Below are 19,705 nucleotides of genomic sequence, written 5' to 3' on the forward strand. Positions count from 1 at the left end.
CCACAGTGCGTGGTATTTGCTTAAGTTTTACCAAGCCACGCCGTCAGGGTAGTCATCTGCTTCCGGTCGGCGTCTGAACGAATGGCAGTGAAGCCTATCACTGTCGATGACACGTCATGCGATCGGCGCAAACATTCGTAGAAAGCGGCTCTCCAAATCTGCGCCAAAAGTGAGAGTGTTATGGAATTTCGAGAGCTTCACCGCATCACCGCGTGCGGAGGGCCCTCGGCTCCTCCTCGCCCGCCTTTCCCCTCCCCCATTAGCTGATTTCGGCGGCGTATGCCATGCGTCGCTTCTGCAGCCGTACATTTTGTACAACAGAGCGTGAAGCAAAAGCAAAACAAGGAACTGGTGCCGACGCCCCGTCGCCTATCTTCGCCCAGGCCGGTGGCAAAGTAAACAACGCGCCGTATCGTCTTCAGCAGAGGGGCGGGTCCGTGCACGGGACCTATAGGGAGGTGTTGCCTGTATACATAACCGCAAGAAACCAGCTGTCGCGCCACTTGCTGCTCCTGTGCCGACGTGTTGCCGCTGCCAGCTGCTGCTCCTCTGGTCTCCGCCATGGCTGCTGTCTCTCCGATGGACGCCTCGTACGTGCCCAAGGCACTGCACTCCCTGACCGACGATGACGAGGCGTGGCGCAAATTCGCCACCAACGACGAGGCATTCGTGCTGGTCATCTACACCGGAGGGACCATCGGCATGGTCAAGGACAAAGACGGAGGTTTGTTCGAACGGCCCGCTGCTGTAGTTTCCAGTTGAGAGCGCGCGGGACGGCGCCTTTGCTGTTTCTGCTCGCACGTTTGTCAAGCTGTCAACGTCACTGCTTTCAAAACCAGTTGTCTCCCAATTTTTCTTGCGCGAAACGATTATCAGTCTGCCCGGGGCAATATACTCGAACCGAGTTACAGTATTTGTGGCGTGTGTTAGCTTGCGTGTGTTAGCTTGCGTGTGTAATGCTTTCATTCTCTTTTTGCTATTTTGTTAGGTGTCTGCCCAAAAATGAGTTACGTTGCCGCCGTTTTACCTCTCATTTTTCTCTGAAGTAAATATACTATACTTTCCTATCGTTTTATTTGGGCTTAGTGTTTCTCCTACTGAACTGCATGTTCGAGACAATGGCTTAAAGTAACCTGCTTTCTAATTTATGGTTCATTTGTAAACTGGTTCTAACCTCAGGATCCATTTGATCATTAATCGACACACTAAGTGTGTTTGCTTCCCAGCCGCCCATTGTACATAATTCTTGTTGCGCCCGCACAGGTTAAAGTACGTCTGCCCACTATCAGACAGCAGTAAACACTCTTTTTTGCTCAGACTGCAGCTGACAGAATCGGCACAGGCATATTCGTATATCCGGAACCTTCATGGTTCACTGTCTAAGACACGATGGCACCAAGATCGGTGTTCAAAGCTTTATAATAGCCCAAAATATACAATCTTGCATTAACTAACATACCCTGCATGCTATTTAATTACGATTGTGTGGCTACGAGAAATTTCCGTGTTTTACCACTAAGTTCGCAAATTGAAAATTGGCTAGCAACAAATCTCTTGAATGACGAAGGCTCGAGTCATCACATGTTGCTAAAGAAAAAGATTGCGGTCACGAAGTCGGGTGTTAACTGTCGATCCTTACGGTACCCTTGCGTATTTCTTGCTCACATTACCCAATGTATGAAACATCACTCTTTGTAAGCGACTAATATCCCTTATTTTGCTTATTGTGAAAGGAAGAGAAATCTATAGTAAGCAATTCGTCGCAAAGTTACTTGCAACATTGCCGAATGCTCATCACGCATTACTGCGCGTTGCGAACCAAACCGCACATCTATAGTCGGCAGGTGCCGAGAAACGTTGGCGGTAAGTTTACCAGTTCGCGTTAGGAAGATTGGCAATTATAGGACAGTTTGCATGAATCCACCACGACGCCCCGGTTAAACCTTGCAGTGCACTGCCGATACAGTGGATTAGACGCTACAGTCAGATTTGGAGAATGGGGTTCTATCAAAGGAGAAGGCTTGGGGAACTTAAGAATATAGAGGTCTTTCATTTGAGAATAAGAACAAAGCGAGTGCGTGAAGCCACCATTCATTCTTTCAGAAAAGAAAGGAACCTCTTTTTGTGCTATCTTGGAATCGTGAAACGATGCGCGATTCAGTGTGGTGTCGGCGTTTATACGTGCATTTGTTTCCGTGTACAAGTCTTTGCAGCACAACGAGTGGTTAATATGATCTTTTTTTTTTACTCATTTAATCGGTTAGCTTATTTCTATTTCTAAGTGCGACACCTGACTTCTACACGCTTTTACCTTTTGTTTTGCTCATGTCCTGTATTTATAGCCTGCCCTGTTTGCCAATGTTTGGCGATGGAGACCTTGTCAAGCTTGATCATTGGATTTCAGTTTGTACACACATATAGTGTCAAAGTATTTACTAAGGTAATCGCAAATAGCATCAGGAACACCTTTGACTTCTGTCAACCAAAGGACCAGGCAGGATTCCGTAAAGGCTACTCGACAATAGACCGTATGCACACTATCAATCAGGTGATAGAGAAATGCGGGGAATATAACCCTTATATATAGTTTTCATTGATTACGAGAAAGCGTTCGATTCAGTCGAAACCTCAACAGTCATGCAGGAATTATGGAACCAGGGTGTAGACGAGCCGTACGTAAAAATACTGCAAGATATCTATAGCGGCTCCACAGCCACCGTAGTCCTCCATAAAGAAAGCAACAAAATCCCCATAAAGAAAGGCATCATGCAGGGAGATACGATCTCTCCAATGCTATTCACAACGTGTTTGCAGGAGGTATTCAGATACCTGGATTGGGAAGAATTAGGAATAAGAGTTCATGGAGAATACCTTAGTAGCTTGTGATTCGCTGATGATATTGCCTTGCTTAGTAACTCAGGGCACCAATTGCAATGCATGCTCACTGACCTAGAGAGGCAAAGCAGAAGAGTGGGTCTAAAAATTAATCTGCAGAAAACTAAAGTAATGTTTAACAGTCTCGGAAGAGAACAGCAGTTCACGATAGGTAGCGAGGCACTGGAAGTGGTAAGAGAATACATCTACTTAGGGCAGATAGTGACCGCTGATCCAGATCATCAGACGGAAATTATCAGAAGAATAAGAATGGGCTGGGGTGCGTTTGGCAGGCATTCTCAGATCATGAACAGTAGGTTGCCATTATCCCTCAAGAGAAAAGTGTATAATAGCTGTGTCTTACCAGTACTCACCTACGGGGCAGAAACCTGGAGGCTTACGAAAAGGGTTCTGCTGAAATTGAGCACGACGCAACGAGCTATGGAAATAAGAATGATGGGTGTAACGTTAAGGGATAAGAAAAGAGCAGATTGGGTGAGGGAAAAAAGCGAGTTAATGACATCATAGTTGGAATGAAGAAAAGGAAATGGACATGGGCAGGACATGTAACGAGGAGGGAAGATAACCGATGGTCATTAAGGGTTACGGAGTGGATTCCAAGGGAAGGGAAGCGTAGCAGGGGGCGGCACAAAGTTAGGTGGGCGGATGAGATTAAGAAGTTTGTAGGGATGACATGGCCACATTTAGTACATGACCGGGGTAGTTGGAGAAGTATGGGAGAGGCCTTTGCCCTGCAGTGGGCGTAACTAAACTGCTGCTGCTGCTGCTTATGATGATGATGATGATGATGATGATGATGATGATGATGATGATAGTGTCAATCAAGCCAAAATAAAAATTATGTAGCAAATCATGTTGTGGCTCTCGGTTCTATGTTTATCCTTCTGTTGTTATTGTGCACATAGATATATATGGCTGTTACATACACATACACGCATACACATCTTTATGTCTGTGTACATATATATGTATGTATATATGTCTGTGTGTAATTGTATGCTTTTTGTTTCGTTTTTTAACAGTTCCAAGTCTGAGCTCGTTTGTTACCTTCCTCTGTGGCCTGCAGCTACTGTAACGTAGTTGCTATGGAAACTCATTTCCGCTCCCGTATTTATTGTTTTCCCCGAAGCGTGCATCAGTGTTCGTCGTTTGCTGCCGCTACTCGGCTCTTAGAATCGTAACGTCAGCAAGAACCGGTGGCAAGGGCCCGGCTGAATGAGACGGAACGCCTCCCCGCACCCTCCCTTTGTCTGCATCCTGTCGTCGGGACTCCTCTTTGAGCGATGCGTTCCCCGTGTGGCGCGGTGCCGTTGTTATTTCACTCGGCCGTCATCCGGTCTGTTCGACTGTATAGCGTGCGCGCTGGTTGTTAAGTGACCTTGGAGATAAAAACAATTCCTCTGGGTTTTACTAGACCTCTGTTTATGCCAGTTGGTGCCCGTTTCGGAAAAAAAAAAACTACTGCTTGAGAGATTTTCTGCTTATAACAAATTGCTGTTTTGGTGTACTCGTGCATGAGCGCTGGAGTTCAGCGATGCTTGAAATGCATTTCTCGCTAGCGATATTGTAGCTTCTTTATTTATAGCGATTGTGTTGAATGGCGCGGCGTGCCTTGGGAAGTTCTTACAGTTTTCCCAGTTAAGATTTTGCAAACGTGCTTCAATTTTTTTTTCTGTAAATGGACTCACTCGACGACTAACAAGAGAGCGTAGTGGTCGCTGTCCTAGATGCATCCTGAGCCATGCCAAGCCTCACTGATGACCTCACTGATAACTTCTCCTGGCTTGACACAATGCTAGCATTGGCGACGTTCTCGGGAGGTTGACCACCGATAACGTCTTCCAAGAATAGCCTTTTTCGTGCACTTGTCACTTGCACATTCTGGACGGACTGCTGGTGATCGTCTAGCCATATCATTGATGCTTTCCGCAAAAAAAAAAAAAGAAAACTGGGTGTCGCAATTGCACGGCGCTGAACGAGAGTACTAGCAGTAAAACATTGTGGGGCTAGTTGGTGCATAACTTTCAATAAAATAAGCGCCAAAAGTGACGGTTCACAAGAAGAAAAACAGACAGGACAAAGTGCTTGTCCTGTCTGTTTTTCTTCTTGTGTGCTCTCACTTTTGGCGTTTATTCTATTGAAAGAGAGTATTAGTCCTCAGGCGACGTTTTGTGCCCTCTTGATATCAAACACCATATAAACGCTCTAAGCGACTATCCATTGGCGCTATCGTAATAAAAATTATTGAATTGAGGGTCAAAATTGTCCCATGTCTTTCAATGCCACAATTCTCCTTCGACGTATTGGCCCCGAAAGCATGTAGTGGCGTAATAGACATTTGGCTGCGTTCTCTTGCGGAGCTGGTTCGTTGGTTCCCGCCACCGTATGTCCTACCATTACACATTTCCAGCTATACTCTTTGATATTCTACTGAGTCGTCTTCGTTACTTCCTGCGGGGGAGTAGCTAACACCCCAACAACACGTGGCTAACACGTAACGTAACTGGGCATGCGCCGAAGCACTGCATGCTCACTTGTGACTCGCAGTTCTCAAGCCGGCGCCAGGAATACTGGACAAGCGGTTGCGTGAGTTTCCACAGCTTCACGATGCCGAGTATGCCAAGGAGCACTTCGGTGACTGTGAGAAGCCTCCGCTGGTCCTGCCGTGAGTTGATTCTCGCTAATAGAAAGTAATTTCAAGTACATTCTTGCAAGACCATTTTATAATGTTCTGCGCGTATTTCTTGTCGCCCTTAATCATTCGAGTTTGCAGCAAGTGAAGCTCCCCATCGAATCTAAAACTTCGCTCTGTGCGACAGATGCCGGGCATCTACGCCTTGACAAGATAAGCTGAAGGTGCTTCGAGAAGTCCCGAAACTGAAATCTAAAATCGCGCACCATCATATCGGTTACGTCACACAATGTGTACAGAACGTTCTTAGCCCTTATTCATTGCATCTTTGTTCATTCCACATTCAAACCCAGCGTGACTGCCCGGTCGTCACACTCCCTCGTACTATACCTACTTCGCACTCGACGCCCGTGAAAATTATGCGTAGTCGATCAATATTTGGATTCTCCAAAATCCAGTTCCTGAAGTGTCAGCGGATTAAACTTTTGTTCAAGTGATGCTCGAGGGTGCTTGAGCACTCATTTTGCATGTCTCCTTTTGGGATATACTTAATGGTTCTCACTGCTGTCCACAGTTCGCCTTCATATTCCTCTTTTCATTGAAAAACTGTACAACCGTGTGGCCTTGTTTTACCGAAACTACCGTTGTGAATTTTGCCTTATCGCGCAGCGTTACTGGCGATCCACGACGAGTGATCTACACGATCTCCGAGTACAGTCCTCTGCTGGACTCTTCCAACGCCACCATGGACGACTGGCTGCAGATCGCTAAAGACATAAAGGTACATTTAAACCACAGCCATTGTATCTCATTTTCTTGTGGGTCACGGTTTCGCATTTTTGCTTTAAGTCATCTTGTTTATGGCGAACCTTTTCTTAGTCCTGTCGTGCGGTGACACGATTCTGAGTGTATGACGGTGCCTTCTGCCTCCTCAGTTGAGCTCACTTCAGAAATGACACCATTATCGTCAACTTTTAATCAAAATAAAGGAGGTGCATTTCGCCTAACGACGCGCAGTTAGTTACATGAGGCTAATTCCCGCGCATCCATCTAGTTGTTGATGAGCGACTGTAGCCAGGGATATCTATAAAACATGGTAATGCATTTAAAGCGCAAGTTCTGCAAAACGGGTAAACAATCACCAATGCAAATAGATACCTACTTCAGTGTCGCCTCGCTTCTGAATGTGCCGCATTTCGACAAAGCTGTACTAAAGGTTTCTCACGCCTGTATTTTTTTTTTTTTGCAGCTCGCGGAAATATGCTCAATAATTTACCAACAGATGCGCTAAATAAAGCATATTTAGCGCTAGCAAACAAGGATGGAAGGGAAACAACACCACGCATTGTAGGGTCGTCTCCCCCCCGTCCTTGTTTGCTGGCGGTAAATATGCTTTCAGTTTACCAACATGCCCAGCAAATCGCAGCACTAAATAAGCAAGAAAATTTTTCTGATTCTATGTAACATTAGACTTCGGCTTCACTTTGCCTGGCTTGCTGGTTGCTAGCGTTTTTTTTCTTTCTCTATTTCCTCGCAAATGTCAATTAGATCAGTGCACGCTAATTCTCAGTCATTGTCAATCATGTGCCATGTTAAAATTGTAGCGCGGCTCGTACTGTTATTGCAATATATCTCGGGTGGGGACGGAAGAACCAAACTAAGGTCATCTGAGAGTGAAGAGTTCAAATATGCTGCTGTGTTGACGACTAGCATAATCGCACCAAAATTCTTGTCGTCATCCTACATCCGTCTTTCGTCCCCCTTACACATGTGCAGATTGCAGAGTAGAAGGCGGAGTTCGACCCCAGCGCACAAGCTGGGGCTAACTTCTCTTTCTTTCTAAAGTTACTACTACTACTACTCGAACTATACTCAACCTTTGTTCATTTTCAAAGCGACTCTTCTTAGCATATTGCTTTGAGCGTCGTATTGCCGTTCGCGCGTTTGTTCCATTCTTTCTCTCCACATTAGCGTACAACTCTTGTTCCGCACAGAAATACTACGACTCTTACCACGCCTTCATCGTGCTCCACGGCACGGACACTATGGCGTACACGTCTTCTGCACTCTCCTTTCTCCTGGAAAACCTCGGGAAATCGGTCGTCGTCACCGGCTCCCAGGTACGCTTTCCATACAAAATATGTATTAATTTCTTTTTTAATATTGAGCGCATCAATACGTTAGAGCAGTGTTCACTATGCTTTCCCCGTTACATTCCCATTTAAAAGCCACGCTTCTCGCGAAAAAAGCTATGAAAAATTCTTTTAGTACATTTTTTTGGTAGTGAACAAATGCAGGAAGTGCTATTTTTGGAGACATGCCAAATGTTTTAAACTGTATGAAAACATGTTTTTGAGAATTATTTTTCGTACGTTTCAGAGCCGTCCAACCATGCGTTGCGAACTATCCTACACTGCTCACTCCTACGAGTGTTGTGTGTCAATTAAATACTTCCATGTGCCATTTTGCCTCGAGGGACATCCTTGTTAAGAAACCCACATTTCATTATTCATAGCCTACGATTCTCGTCGGCGCTATTACAAAAATACAGCCTTTCAGGCAACAAATTTTCTCTTGAAACAAAAAATCATTAGGTTTACAAAGCAGCCCTGTAATCTTGTCACTAAGAATAAAAAGAAAGATATGATGACTTGCGGAAGGGATGGCACGACTTCTATAGAAAACCCATGTGCGTAGACTCCACGATGCTTTCATGTTATCGCAATTATCACCGCTTCATCTGAAATGATCACTTACTCGAATAATAGCGCTGATTTCGCACGCTACAACGTATTCAACAAATGTAATCTTAGAAAATAGCATAAAAGCTTAAACCGCATTGATTGATTGATTGATTGATTGATTGATTGATTGATTGATTGATTGATTGATTGATTGATTGATTGATTGATTGATTGATTGATTGATTGATTGATTGAAAATAATGGTACCTGTCCAACTTGCATGAATTATTGTACGTACATATGGCTCGCCGTTTTTTATTTCAGTAATAATCTTCCCTTCTGCTAAGAGAAAGGCATGTGCGGTTTTCTTAACGAATAATAATTCCCCACTCTAATGTGATTTCAAGTCTCTATGTGATGCCTCTCTCAGTCTCGCTTTAAATAAAGCTTTGGTAGATAAACTTTCGTTCCTATATGCTCTTCCCCATGCAGATACCAGTCTTCGAGCCCCGAAGCGATGGAAGAGAGAACCTGCTGAACGCCCTCATAATAGCTGGGAACTACGTCGTGCCTGAAGTGAGCCGTATAAGTACCAGTGTCTCGCTTTTGTACTAACACTATCATTAAAGCTAGTAATGCTTGTATTTAATGTGTAATATGCTGTTAATGTGACTTTCGCCAACGATGCACTCTGGCTCTAGTTTCGAGTGGTGTAGCTAGAAAAAAGCCAACAAGGTGATTACGTATGACTTGAAAGACGCACGAGTCTCACTACGACCATGTTGTATATTCGCGACAGCAACACTGCGTTTTTTGTTACGCGCCATGCAGCATGTTTTTCATTGTGCAGTGCACATTCAATACAATACAATAGCTTTATTTCCATCTACTCGATGGAGGAGGCTGCAAGTAAAAGCTGCTCCAGTAGGCAGCTTGACGGGGCCCGCAGCCCCCTCTACAGAATATTCGGCAACATCATACATGCAAGCACATATGCATCATACATACATATATACACATACACATATGTACACATACATATATATACACATACTCGTATATACTCTCATCAACCCACATACTCGCATTTACACATGCACACCCATATCCATACAGAGCCACTGGTGACTAAACCAAAAATACTTAGGGTAGCTTGTGTGGTTCTCGTGGTGAATACAAATGAGACAAGAATACGCCGCTGAACATTATATACACACATATATATACACAAATACATGCATTCATATACCCGTATATGCATACACACTCGTATGCATACCTACACACACACACACACACACACACACACACACACATATACAGAAGCATATATACACACTTTAAATACATACTAGCCGAGAGGATGTACACTCAACCAGTAATTTAAAAATCATGCATATACAAGTCTCTCAGTTGTTGGGCCGTTATTTGGGTGATATCAACGCCTAGATTATTATATTTATTTAGAAGCATTGGCATTGTGTGTGACAGCTTCTCCCTTAGATAATTTGTTCTGGGTGTGGCCACCCGCCATATCTCTTTATGACGGGTAACATAAAATTTGTCATTAAGTTCAAGGTTAGAAAGTCAGATCAGATCAATTAGTTAGCCGGACACAATATATAGCCATCAGTATAACTGCAACGGACAGTTAACTATTCTTAACAATATAGTCTTTGTTTCACAATCTGAAAGGACAAGCTTGTATTTATTGGGGCTGTCGAATTTCAATGTGAGGCAGCTCAATGCCGCTGTTGGCAAACGTGTCCACCTTATTTTATATGAAAAAAAAACTCTATTTATGGCAAAGCCAGAACGTTACGCATACCACTACTTGCAAATGGTTTCTGAATGTACCAACTACTGAAAAGTCATGATAGGTTTGCATTGCTCGTATAAAGGCCACATTCAACTTCGGTTCGAGGGCTTCTCGCGTATGATTCTTTGGAACAAGAATTCGCTAACGCTGTAAATTTTCGTCTTAATAGCGTAAACCAAGTCAAAACCTGTTAAAAAGAACGTTTCTACATTTGTTTTCCTCTTGCCTATCTCCACTAGGTTACACTTATGTTCCACAACCAACTCTTCCGTGGGAACCGCGTGAGCAAATTCAGCATTTCCCACCTTGATGCCTTCGCGTCATTCAATATGGCGCCTCTTGTGACCCTTGGTGTCAACGTCGAGAGTGAGTCACCTTTCCACTTTGTTGCGGTAATGGAGATAACGAACTTTATTTTGCTTATTTGCCGCACCACGGCAAAATATGTTAACTTGAAAAAATTCGCAGCTACCGTCAAGGAGGGGGTGTAGCTTATATGTATGTCTTTACTTTATCCACTTTTGTATCTTTTGACCAGGTAATCTCGATCTCTTGGTTCCTGTGCACATCTCCACAACAGACCGCGTTACGAAGGTTAATGTTCCAATTTGCACACCTGAATGGCGTATAACCGCAAGTTCGTCTTGGTGTCACCTATGCGTGAGAAAGTGCCTCTGTAAATCGTCATGATGGCAACGTGCTGATGATATTGCCGCACATGACTGCACATGACATAAAATCTCATCTCTAGTTAAGTGTCCAGTGCCGATTCAGACTAAACCGGCATGTGGCGCGACATTCCAGAAACCTGCTATAAGAGGTTACAATATTTATTTATTTACTCCTTCGTCCGTTCTTCAAAACATTCAGTTGCACGGCATTTAGCACATTTGGCTGGTACCCAGTTGACTGCGCGCAAAACCTTTAATGCGTCATTCAAGCTTTGCTCGACTAACCTACACAAGTATGAACTACTCATTCGAAAGCTTCACCACCTGACGAAGCCCCCGATCAACATGAAAAGAAATCTTGTAAAATGGATTGAACATGTAGCTGACGCGAGAATTCTGCAGACGCATCATGGGGCAGATATTTGTTCTCATGTTTGCCGTATCAGTTTAATAAATCTCCATGTCTAAAGAGTCTACGCACAAATTACTCGAATGGTTGGTTATCCATCTTTCCAACAGCGAGACTAACATTTCTAAGACAACACACACACATAATACGGATAAAGTGTACGTTTTATGAACGTGTTCGATGGTCGTAGTCCAGTCATGCTTACTTTTTTTTTTTTTGAGAACGTGCCTAAGTAAACTCCTCGCCGCCACTTCCCTCCTTTTTTTATTTTGTTCCCCAGTTACTTGGCGCCTGATTCTCCCTGATCCAAAGGGTGAGGAATTTCGCGCCCACGATACCCTGAACCGCGACGTGGGTCTACTCCGTCTCTTTCCCAGCATCACTGCCGAACTGGTGAGCAGCCATCTTTCATAAATTTACTTAATGTACGCAGTCGAGGGCCTTCAGTATAATCCATGCCCCATTACGGCACATTGTTTCGCACTCTCAGACAAAAATACTCTATGCAGTTCCCCTATGTGGAGAAGGATGACCAGTGAAGCCGAGTATGTGGGCCCCTTAATGGCGAACTGCACCGTCGCCTCGAGTCGGCCCGGCGTTGCACTATCTTCGTGGTTTTGTGTCCACACACGGACACGATCCTGTGGGAACTAGCCCTTAAAAGATGCACTGTAAAACAAAACAAAAATCTCCTGTCGTCCACTCCATGACATACAGCCCAGGACGGTCAGTCGCGCCTGAATTCGAGGAATGTTAACATTACGCGAAACCCTAATGGCGCGCATTGACACGCAGTGCATCGGTTCGCTTATATAAAAGATGCGCGGATGGGTCGTATATAGCGTTGGCCCACGGAAATAAGACTTCGATCGTCGCACCAGGCTATAGGAGGATCCGACGCCATAAAACTAGCACGCCTAACGTCCTTCATAATTTGCTGAAGCTCACCACTGCTATTCCATGACTGTGCACTATGGACTTGCCACGGCGCAAATATTTCCGCGCATGGCCCTTCTATTTTTCAAAGTGCCCAATTGTACGAAATGTTTAAAAGACCTTTCATGCAAGCGTTATGTTTTTGTCGTTTGCTGTCTCTTTTTTGCTGTTCTTCGTTTGTTGTGATGACCTTTCTTATTGACGTAATTGCTTTCACGCTATGTAATACCCCGGAAGGCCCCCTTAACGAGCCCCTCACCAAGTCCGGCCATTTGTAGCTGACAAGTTCACTGCATACAATGGGCTCTAACGATTGTGTCCGCGAACTATTACACCGCTACGCGCTGCGAAAACAGCTTAAATTTTAAACCAAACGCCGTGCGCCCTTCTCGCAGACGCCGCGCTATAAGCTCGTCATTCGCACAAGTGCGCCTACGTAATTGAGAATGCGGTGACGTCACTGACAATGACACGGGACTTTGGGAATTATTCAAGGCTTACATTAATACATTCTGGAGTTGTCCATGCCATAACCATGATTATTATGAGGCACGTCGCAGTTGAGGACTCCGAAATAATTTCAATCACTTGGGGTTCTTAACGCTCACCCAATTCATGGTACACGGGCGTTATTGCGTTTAGCATCCCTCGAAATGCTGCCGCAACGGCCGGGATCCGATCCCGCACCTACGGCAGCGTAACGCCAAAGCCACTACGACACCACGGGGAGTCAATTATTCAAGGCAACAGAAGTTATTTGATCTCTTGCTTTAACAGACAAATTAAAGTATAGAGAAATAATAAAACCCACAAGCCGAATGCCTGCGTGTCCTCGTTTTACTTCGTACCGTAGCAAGAGATGTACTAATGTTTCGTCTGTTTGTTCCCATGTGCAGTCGCGTGCGCAGAGAAAAGGAGGAGGAAATACATTTATTCAGAAAAAAAAGGACAAGCAGATGTCTTTCTGCTTGTGCGGGAAAGCGCCCTCAGTCCAGCGTTTCTGCGGCTCTTGCTGTCTCCCGGGCCCGCCGCACCAGTTGCTGCATGGTCACAAGGGTCCGAGCTAGTCAACGCGGCATTCCACTGCTCGGGTGTGGGGTGGGAATGAATCAATATCAGTTTCTACCGTGTTCCAGAGCATGCTCATGATCTTAAATGATTTTGCGTCTGCCCCAGTGTTCATGTGGTACTGACATACCATACCGCTAGTTTCATGCCAGTGGTACAACGACGCGATAAGGATCCATACATATATGCCGGGTACGCTTTTCTAAACGTGCGCACACTTATCCATCTATATTTCGCAAAAGCAGCCAGACATCAACGCAGGTGTTCTCTCGCACTGCTCGCAAGATCGTGCACAGAGTGAAGCGAAACAGACGCATCAGCTCGCGGGCTCGCGTGCGAGACCGTCACCGGAAGTGCGCCGCGAAACGGAAACACGAGAGAAGAAAAAGAGGCGGGGGCCTTGACGTGTACGTGACACGATCCTACGACTCCGGTATGGGAGAACGCGGGAAAGTAACTTTATATATATAGCCTCCGTAAGCCAGAGGTGCTCGTGTGCTCACACAACAGTGTGCAGAGAGCATTCAGCACCATAGTTTTATTTCCTAGAAGCTTCACAGTGCTTCAGCGGCTTTGGATGACGCATGAGGCCAGAATCTTAAAATATTTCATAACCTAGCGCTTTCTCTTCATGCTGCTGGACGCCGACAAACTGTTCATAGCAGATTAATTTGGTGGTACACTGACTGTAGTGGCAGCCTGACGAAGCCACTGTGGTAAGCCTGACGAAGGAAGTAGAAGACTGCATTCAGCACTCCCTATCCTACTATGCTTGCCCAGGTGGAGTGGTCCCTGAAACCCCCCATTGCAGGCGTCGTGCTTCAGACTTATGGGGCTGGCAACGCGCCCACGGCTCGTACGGATATCATGGATGCCCTCCGCAGCGCTGCTAAACGCGGAGTCCTCATCCTCAATTGTTCCCAATGCCAGCATGGATCCGTTGATCCCGCCTACGAGACGGGAAATGTGAGTTGGCTGCCGCCAGTTTGATTTTTCGGGCACAGTGAATAAACAAAGGTATAGGGCAGTCCGGGGGCCGTCTTCGATGTTGTTACCTTACAGCAGACAAAGAGAGGAGGGGAGGTAGCAAGGTGCCCAAAAATTAAGAACGTAGAGCCCACGTTTTGGGAGCTCGATTAAGGAGGCACGCTCGTCGATCCTTTATGGTTCTCGTTCATGATCGACTGACGTGACTCGCAGCGTCATTCCTTGCAGTGCACAAGGGTGACGAGACAGAATATAGTAACGTACGTGTTACAACGGAAAGCTCTCATTTAAACCGACGGAAATCTTGCAAGAAAAAAAAAAAAGAACGCTCCGCCATGTGCTGGGTGTTCGCCTGCCAGAATCTGAGTGGCTACCAATGTCAGATATTTTGTAATGTTTCATAATTCAAAAAAAAATTCAGGCACTGGTCGAGGCTGGCGTCATTCCTGGTGCCGACATGACTCCGGAGGCAGCGTTGACGAAGCTGGCTTACGTTCTTTCCAAGAGCGAGTGGACTCTCGAGGAAAAGAAAAAGGTAACACCACAGCGAATTTGAAATAACCAAGCGAAAGTACTCCGGGATGACAAACATATTCCTACGTCGAAAACGACCACCTCTCTAATAGTATTTTTTTTTCTACACCCGCGGCGGCTCCTCTCTCGTAAGGGGGTTTCGGAGTCGCTTCTCAGGACCTAAAGTTTATTGTTTGCCTGCCTACCACCTCCGAGGCATTCTTCATAACCGTTTCCCAAAGCAGCTTCACTGCACACGATGCAGATACAGCACCGTATATACATGAAGCCTCAGCCAGGTTGCCTTTTGTCATCGTAGATAACTACCAGGACATATATAGCCGCCATATGTGTCAGAAGGTTCAGATATATGATACATAACTTTAACAGTACAGCATGGTGTTTTACTGTAAGCGGGTCATCCATTACATTTCGTGCTGACATGACATTTTCGACTTGTGTTAATGGCAAGGTCGTGCACCTCGAACCCCTAGCATAAGTTGTGACCAGCTTCAGGATTCCTTCAATAATTTACAATAGACTATACCACAACTAATAATAGACAATATACGATTCCACAACTGGCTCGTTGAAAAGCTATTATAGCAAACTTCTAGGCCACTTTCAGGCTTGCCAGTATTCCTCTAAGAGTTCCGGGACCTCCATCTAACGCGAGCAAATAACGAAATAAACTTTTATGCCTACTCATCTATACATTGAGAAGAGCCGGCCTTTCGGTTCAACGGGCCCCTGACCTGGCAAGCGACTTGAACTCGGCGCTTTTCTCACCCACGATAGCGAAAGTTTATTTGTGTTCAGCAGTGAATAGCAGCGCCATTATTTTATCAATTCCGACTCAGATAACGCACCCAAGTCACCTTCTACACGATTTCCAACATACATTTCACGAACTTCATCGGACAATTCTCCTAGCAGTTCTCGCGAGCATGGCATGTACACCAGCGAAATTGTATACAGTATGCCATCGTAAGTACATACTTACGTGCAAGAGTTCCGAAGGGGCACTACAGCACTTATTGTTCCGTTGGAAAAGTTCAAACAACACTTTATTTTTTCGTTGTTTCAGAAGCTGCAGGAAAGCCTGCGCGGTGAGTTGTCTACCGGACCAGGTGACAGCTGGGAAGACCAGTACAAGATACTCAACCTGATGGGACCTTGGAAGACTCTGTTCATTCGCTGATGCTCGTTCGCTTTCACAATTCAGTAAATTACCAGTATAGTAAGTCTAGTGCATATTTTTTCATGCACGTTGCTCTATATACATTTATCTCTATATACTTTTATTTAGACTGCTCTATATATTGATCTCTCTATATTGTAAAAATATCCGCGAGTCACAATAAAAACAGGTATTTACACACTTCTTGCATCTTGTCTGAGAAATCTGAAATTAATAAAACAATGTAAAACGCTCTACAGATATCTTTCACGAAGTGTCGGCAGCCGTGTTCCCTCCTCGACTAAACCTTTGGGTGAGGCGACAAGCTTGGAATATTTATTCTCACCACGTTTATTCTATTGCAGCTGCGAATGGGCACATTTTTAAAACATTACTGTGGGTATGACAGCTCCTTTCTTGCTGTCAGCGTAGGTTAAACAGAGATATATGTTATTGAAGGAAAGGAGGTCTGCCTGAGCTCCTGTGCTCTAGCCTGCTACTCTGCACAGGGGGAAGAAAAGACTGGATGCCTGACGATGTCGACAGGTAGAGGTATTCTACGTGCACGACCTTGCAGCACTGCAAATGACATGGTCCCACATCGATGCGTGGCAATGCCCCCAAACTGCTTTCGATAAACATTTTTGCATTTCCTGTCAAGCGACCACTGACGCAAGGGAAGGGCCTAAATGACCTACCGGACATTGTTACGAATCATAAGGATAAACTGGTGACTGGCATTCATTCTCGGGCGTACGAAGACACATAGCCTCTGAGCTTCATAACCTGTTACAGGTTCAAATTGTCAGCGTACTCCCAAAGAAACCCACCGCCATGCTTCAGGTACAACACCTCACATGACCCCTGCCTTCGTGAGGCGCTACACTGACGTGGACTTGCAATGAGTGAGGGGATCGTTTTCTTGGAAGGCACAAACACACCTAGGACAGCGTTGGCTCACGACAGCTACCTCTACATATAACGCATCTTTTCATTGGGTGCCTTCTATTCAGTGGGAGATGGATAGTCCAAGATGTAGACACCCTTTATGCACGTCTACACTGTCTGCATAGCACAGCCAGAATTCTTAATGTGAATATCAATACGAACAGCATCGTTTGCATTGTCAGATGAGTTTTCTTTCCAGTTATCTAGGTGTCGCACTAAAATGTGGGCCATTCGCATGGCCATGTGTGTCACTGGGTATGCGTGAACTTCAGTGTCGCCGCCAGAAGGCGCACTGTGCCCAGAGGCATCGGTATAGGTACATAGGCATAAGCAACTGTGAGGCGTTGTAACTGTGTCCAGAGGCATAAATACAGGTACAAGGTAGATAAATAGGTTTTATGGAAGTGAGAAAAGATTAAGGTGACACAGGCAAAATGCTAGACTGGGAGGCAAGAAAGTTCGCAACGAAGTACAGGGTACTGGAAAATGTGAACAGACAACCAGGAGTCACCAAAAAGAAAGTAAGCGGAACAGCAAATTCGATACAAAGGATGGAAATATAGGAGACCATGGAGATTTACAAGTTTGGCCAGAAAGAAATCAAAGGAAAATTAACGCAAATGATTGTGCCTTGCTATTTGAGGCCGGAGCTGGCTGAGTAAGATTAGAGCAAGTATTCGCTACAGGATGAGGCATGTGTATGCTGCAGTAAAAATCCAGAGATAACTCTAAGGGAGTGCGAGAGTCTTCACCTAATGAGACCCGTAGCTAACGTCAACCTTCCAGAAGTGATAGGATTCAAAGCAGATTGGAGTATCCGCCAGTCAGTAGCCGAGATCAGCAAGGGACGTTTAGTGTACTGGTGGAAAAAAAGAACAGGGAAGAGATTATAATAGGATCGCGTCCGTTATAGGCATAGGTAACTATGCAACGTCGATACTATAGTTTTCTTTTTTTTAGCTGCACCAAGTTTTTAAAATTGCCTTTAGCAGATAGCACAATTTTAACCCTTACACTAAATTACTCGATGAGGCGGCCATTACTTCCACAAAAGATCAAAATGCTTGATTATAAAGTTAACTTAATTACACTAATGGACAGTTTAATTATTTACTCTGTGGAAGATATTTCATAATGCGAATTGTAGCTAGTGAGTTTGCAAGGTATATCAACTTAGAACAAATTTTCACAGCACCGACTTCGAGATATGCGCCGTCAAACTTGCGGTAAAGATGCACTGTTGTTGCACTTATTTTTAAAGAAAACTGAATTGACACAGCAAGCTGCGCGAGTTGGTGACTGAACATGTTCCTAGGGATGAGCAGGGCAACCCGGACGAAAGACAAAGACTGCGCTCGTATCACGTACTTCGTTTTGTCTTTCGTCCGGGTTGCGCTGCCCACCACTAGGAACATGTAAAGAAAACGCCGTTTCATGCACTGAAGCACAAAACTAACTGGAACGACAATGCATTTCGTCGGACCGTTTGAAAATTATCTCGAAAGTGGTGTAGTTTTGAGAATTCGAACCGAGTGCCTTGCGAACTCACCGGCTACAACTCGTAAATGTAGATATGGGCTATAAGGTAATCAATTAAAAAGTTCATTAGTGTAATTACGCTATTCAAATAAGTTTTTTTCATTTATCGCAGGAGTAATGGCCGCCTTATTAAGTAATTTATCTCAATGATTAGAATTGTGCTATGTGCCCACAGGAAAATTTTAATAATTTGGTGCAGCTAAAAAATGACACTTGGTATGGAGGTTCTAAGGTAGAGAGAAAAGATTGAGCAGAGATATATAGGCAGCATGATAGGGTGATAAGCATGCATAGGTTACCTGATTAGTTTAAGCAGTCTATGCAACTACTGTTCCGATGGAGATGCCAATAAATCATCATCATCATCGAAGCGCGAGAGGAGTTCGGTTGCAGAACACGCCTAATACACGTGACACGTTTCGGCTATTCGCACACTTGGATATTCAGCGTAGACGAGTTCTGGCCAAAGGTGTAATGCAAGAATAGTTTAGCCGTGCTCCACCGAAAATAAAACAATGTTCCATTTTATTAGCTGCATAGAGGCCACGGAACATGGACGGAGTGAGAGCTTATACCGGAGTATTATCCGCGCTGTCGCTCAGTGCAGCTTGGCTAGGGACAAACGGAGCAAAGCACGCTTTCCTCCATCATATTTCGGGATGTCCTCCAACGGACTCTAAAGAAAGACTTCGGAGTCAACCCTCATACTGTACAATACCTGCTGCGCCGAACTTTTGTGCACGGAAACACCTATGTACCTTTTTTATTTATTTATTTAACAATCTCGATTTAGGTGCACGTTAAAAAACTCCAGTTGGTCCGAATTATTCTAGAGTCCTCACTACGTCGTGCCTCACAATTAGATTGTGGTTTTGGCACGTAAAACCCCATAATTTATTTTTTATTGTTTTCTTTTTTTCTGACGGCAATGAGGAGAGCGCGAGATGGACCGCAACGCCGAACCGATCGTGTACCTTCAAGGTAGGAGGGCTTAGGTAGACGCATATTTAGCTACCGCAGACCAATGAATAATGACACGTTGTAACAGCGTATTCGCTTTCTTTTTTGTGAAATATTTGTTGGCAACCTATACTGAACTTCTTGTTCATGGCTGGGCAGCCCATACACAGAGTGTGCCCATTTTGCACGTTCTCCTACCGTCGCCGACGACCCGGCAACGGCAGAGCGATGAATGCGCACTGAGAAGCGGCAAAACGTCATATGAATTACGTACGCCCCAGTGACAATCGCCAACCACTGACGAAAAAAAAGAAAAAAAGCTGGGTATTCGCCTTTATTCGTGACGGCCGCTATGAACCCATTTGGACGGAAGTTTAAGTGGTGGTTGAACGGAACAAAATTGTGTCCTCCTCCGGCACACTAAAAGCAAGATTACTCAGCAAGAAGTCCCCATATCTCCTAAG

General features: G+C 44.8%; 1 protein-coding gene across 1 annotated transcript; it reads left to right on the forward strand.

Annotated features, from left to right (window-relative positions):
• Nucleotides 1-275: 275 nt before the first annotated feature.
• Nucleotides 276-15,995, forward strand: LOC135903782 (L-asparaginase-like). The gene is made up of 10 exons (XM_065434172.2): nt 276-724; nt 5,443-5,560; nt 6,197-6,308; nt 7,522-7,647; nt 8,704-8,787; nt 10,270-10,396; nt 11,391-11,503; nt 13,895-14,080; nt 14,523-14,636; nt 15,702-15,995. Exons 1-10 carry the CDS (start codon nt 562-564, stop codon nt 15,813-15,815), a joined length of 1,257 nt encoding a protein of 418 aa, XP_065290244.1. The 5' UTR covers nt 276-561; the 3' UTR covers nt 15,816-15,995.
• The last annotated feature ends 3,710 nt before the right edge of the window (nt 15,996-19,705 follow it).

This window comes from Dermacentor albipictus, chromosome 4 (genome assembly GCF_038994185.2).
Source record: "Dermacentor albipictus isolate Rhodes 1998 colony chromosome 4, USDA_Dalb.pri_finalv2, whole genome shotgun sequence".
Classification (NCBI taxonomy): domain Eukaryota; kingdom Metazoa; phylum Arthropoda; class Arachnida; order Ixodida; family Ixodidae; genus Dermacentor; species Dermacentor albipictus.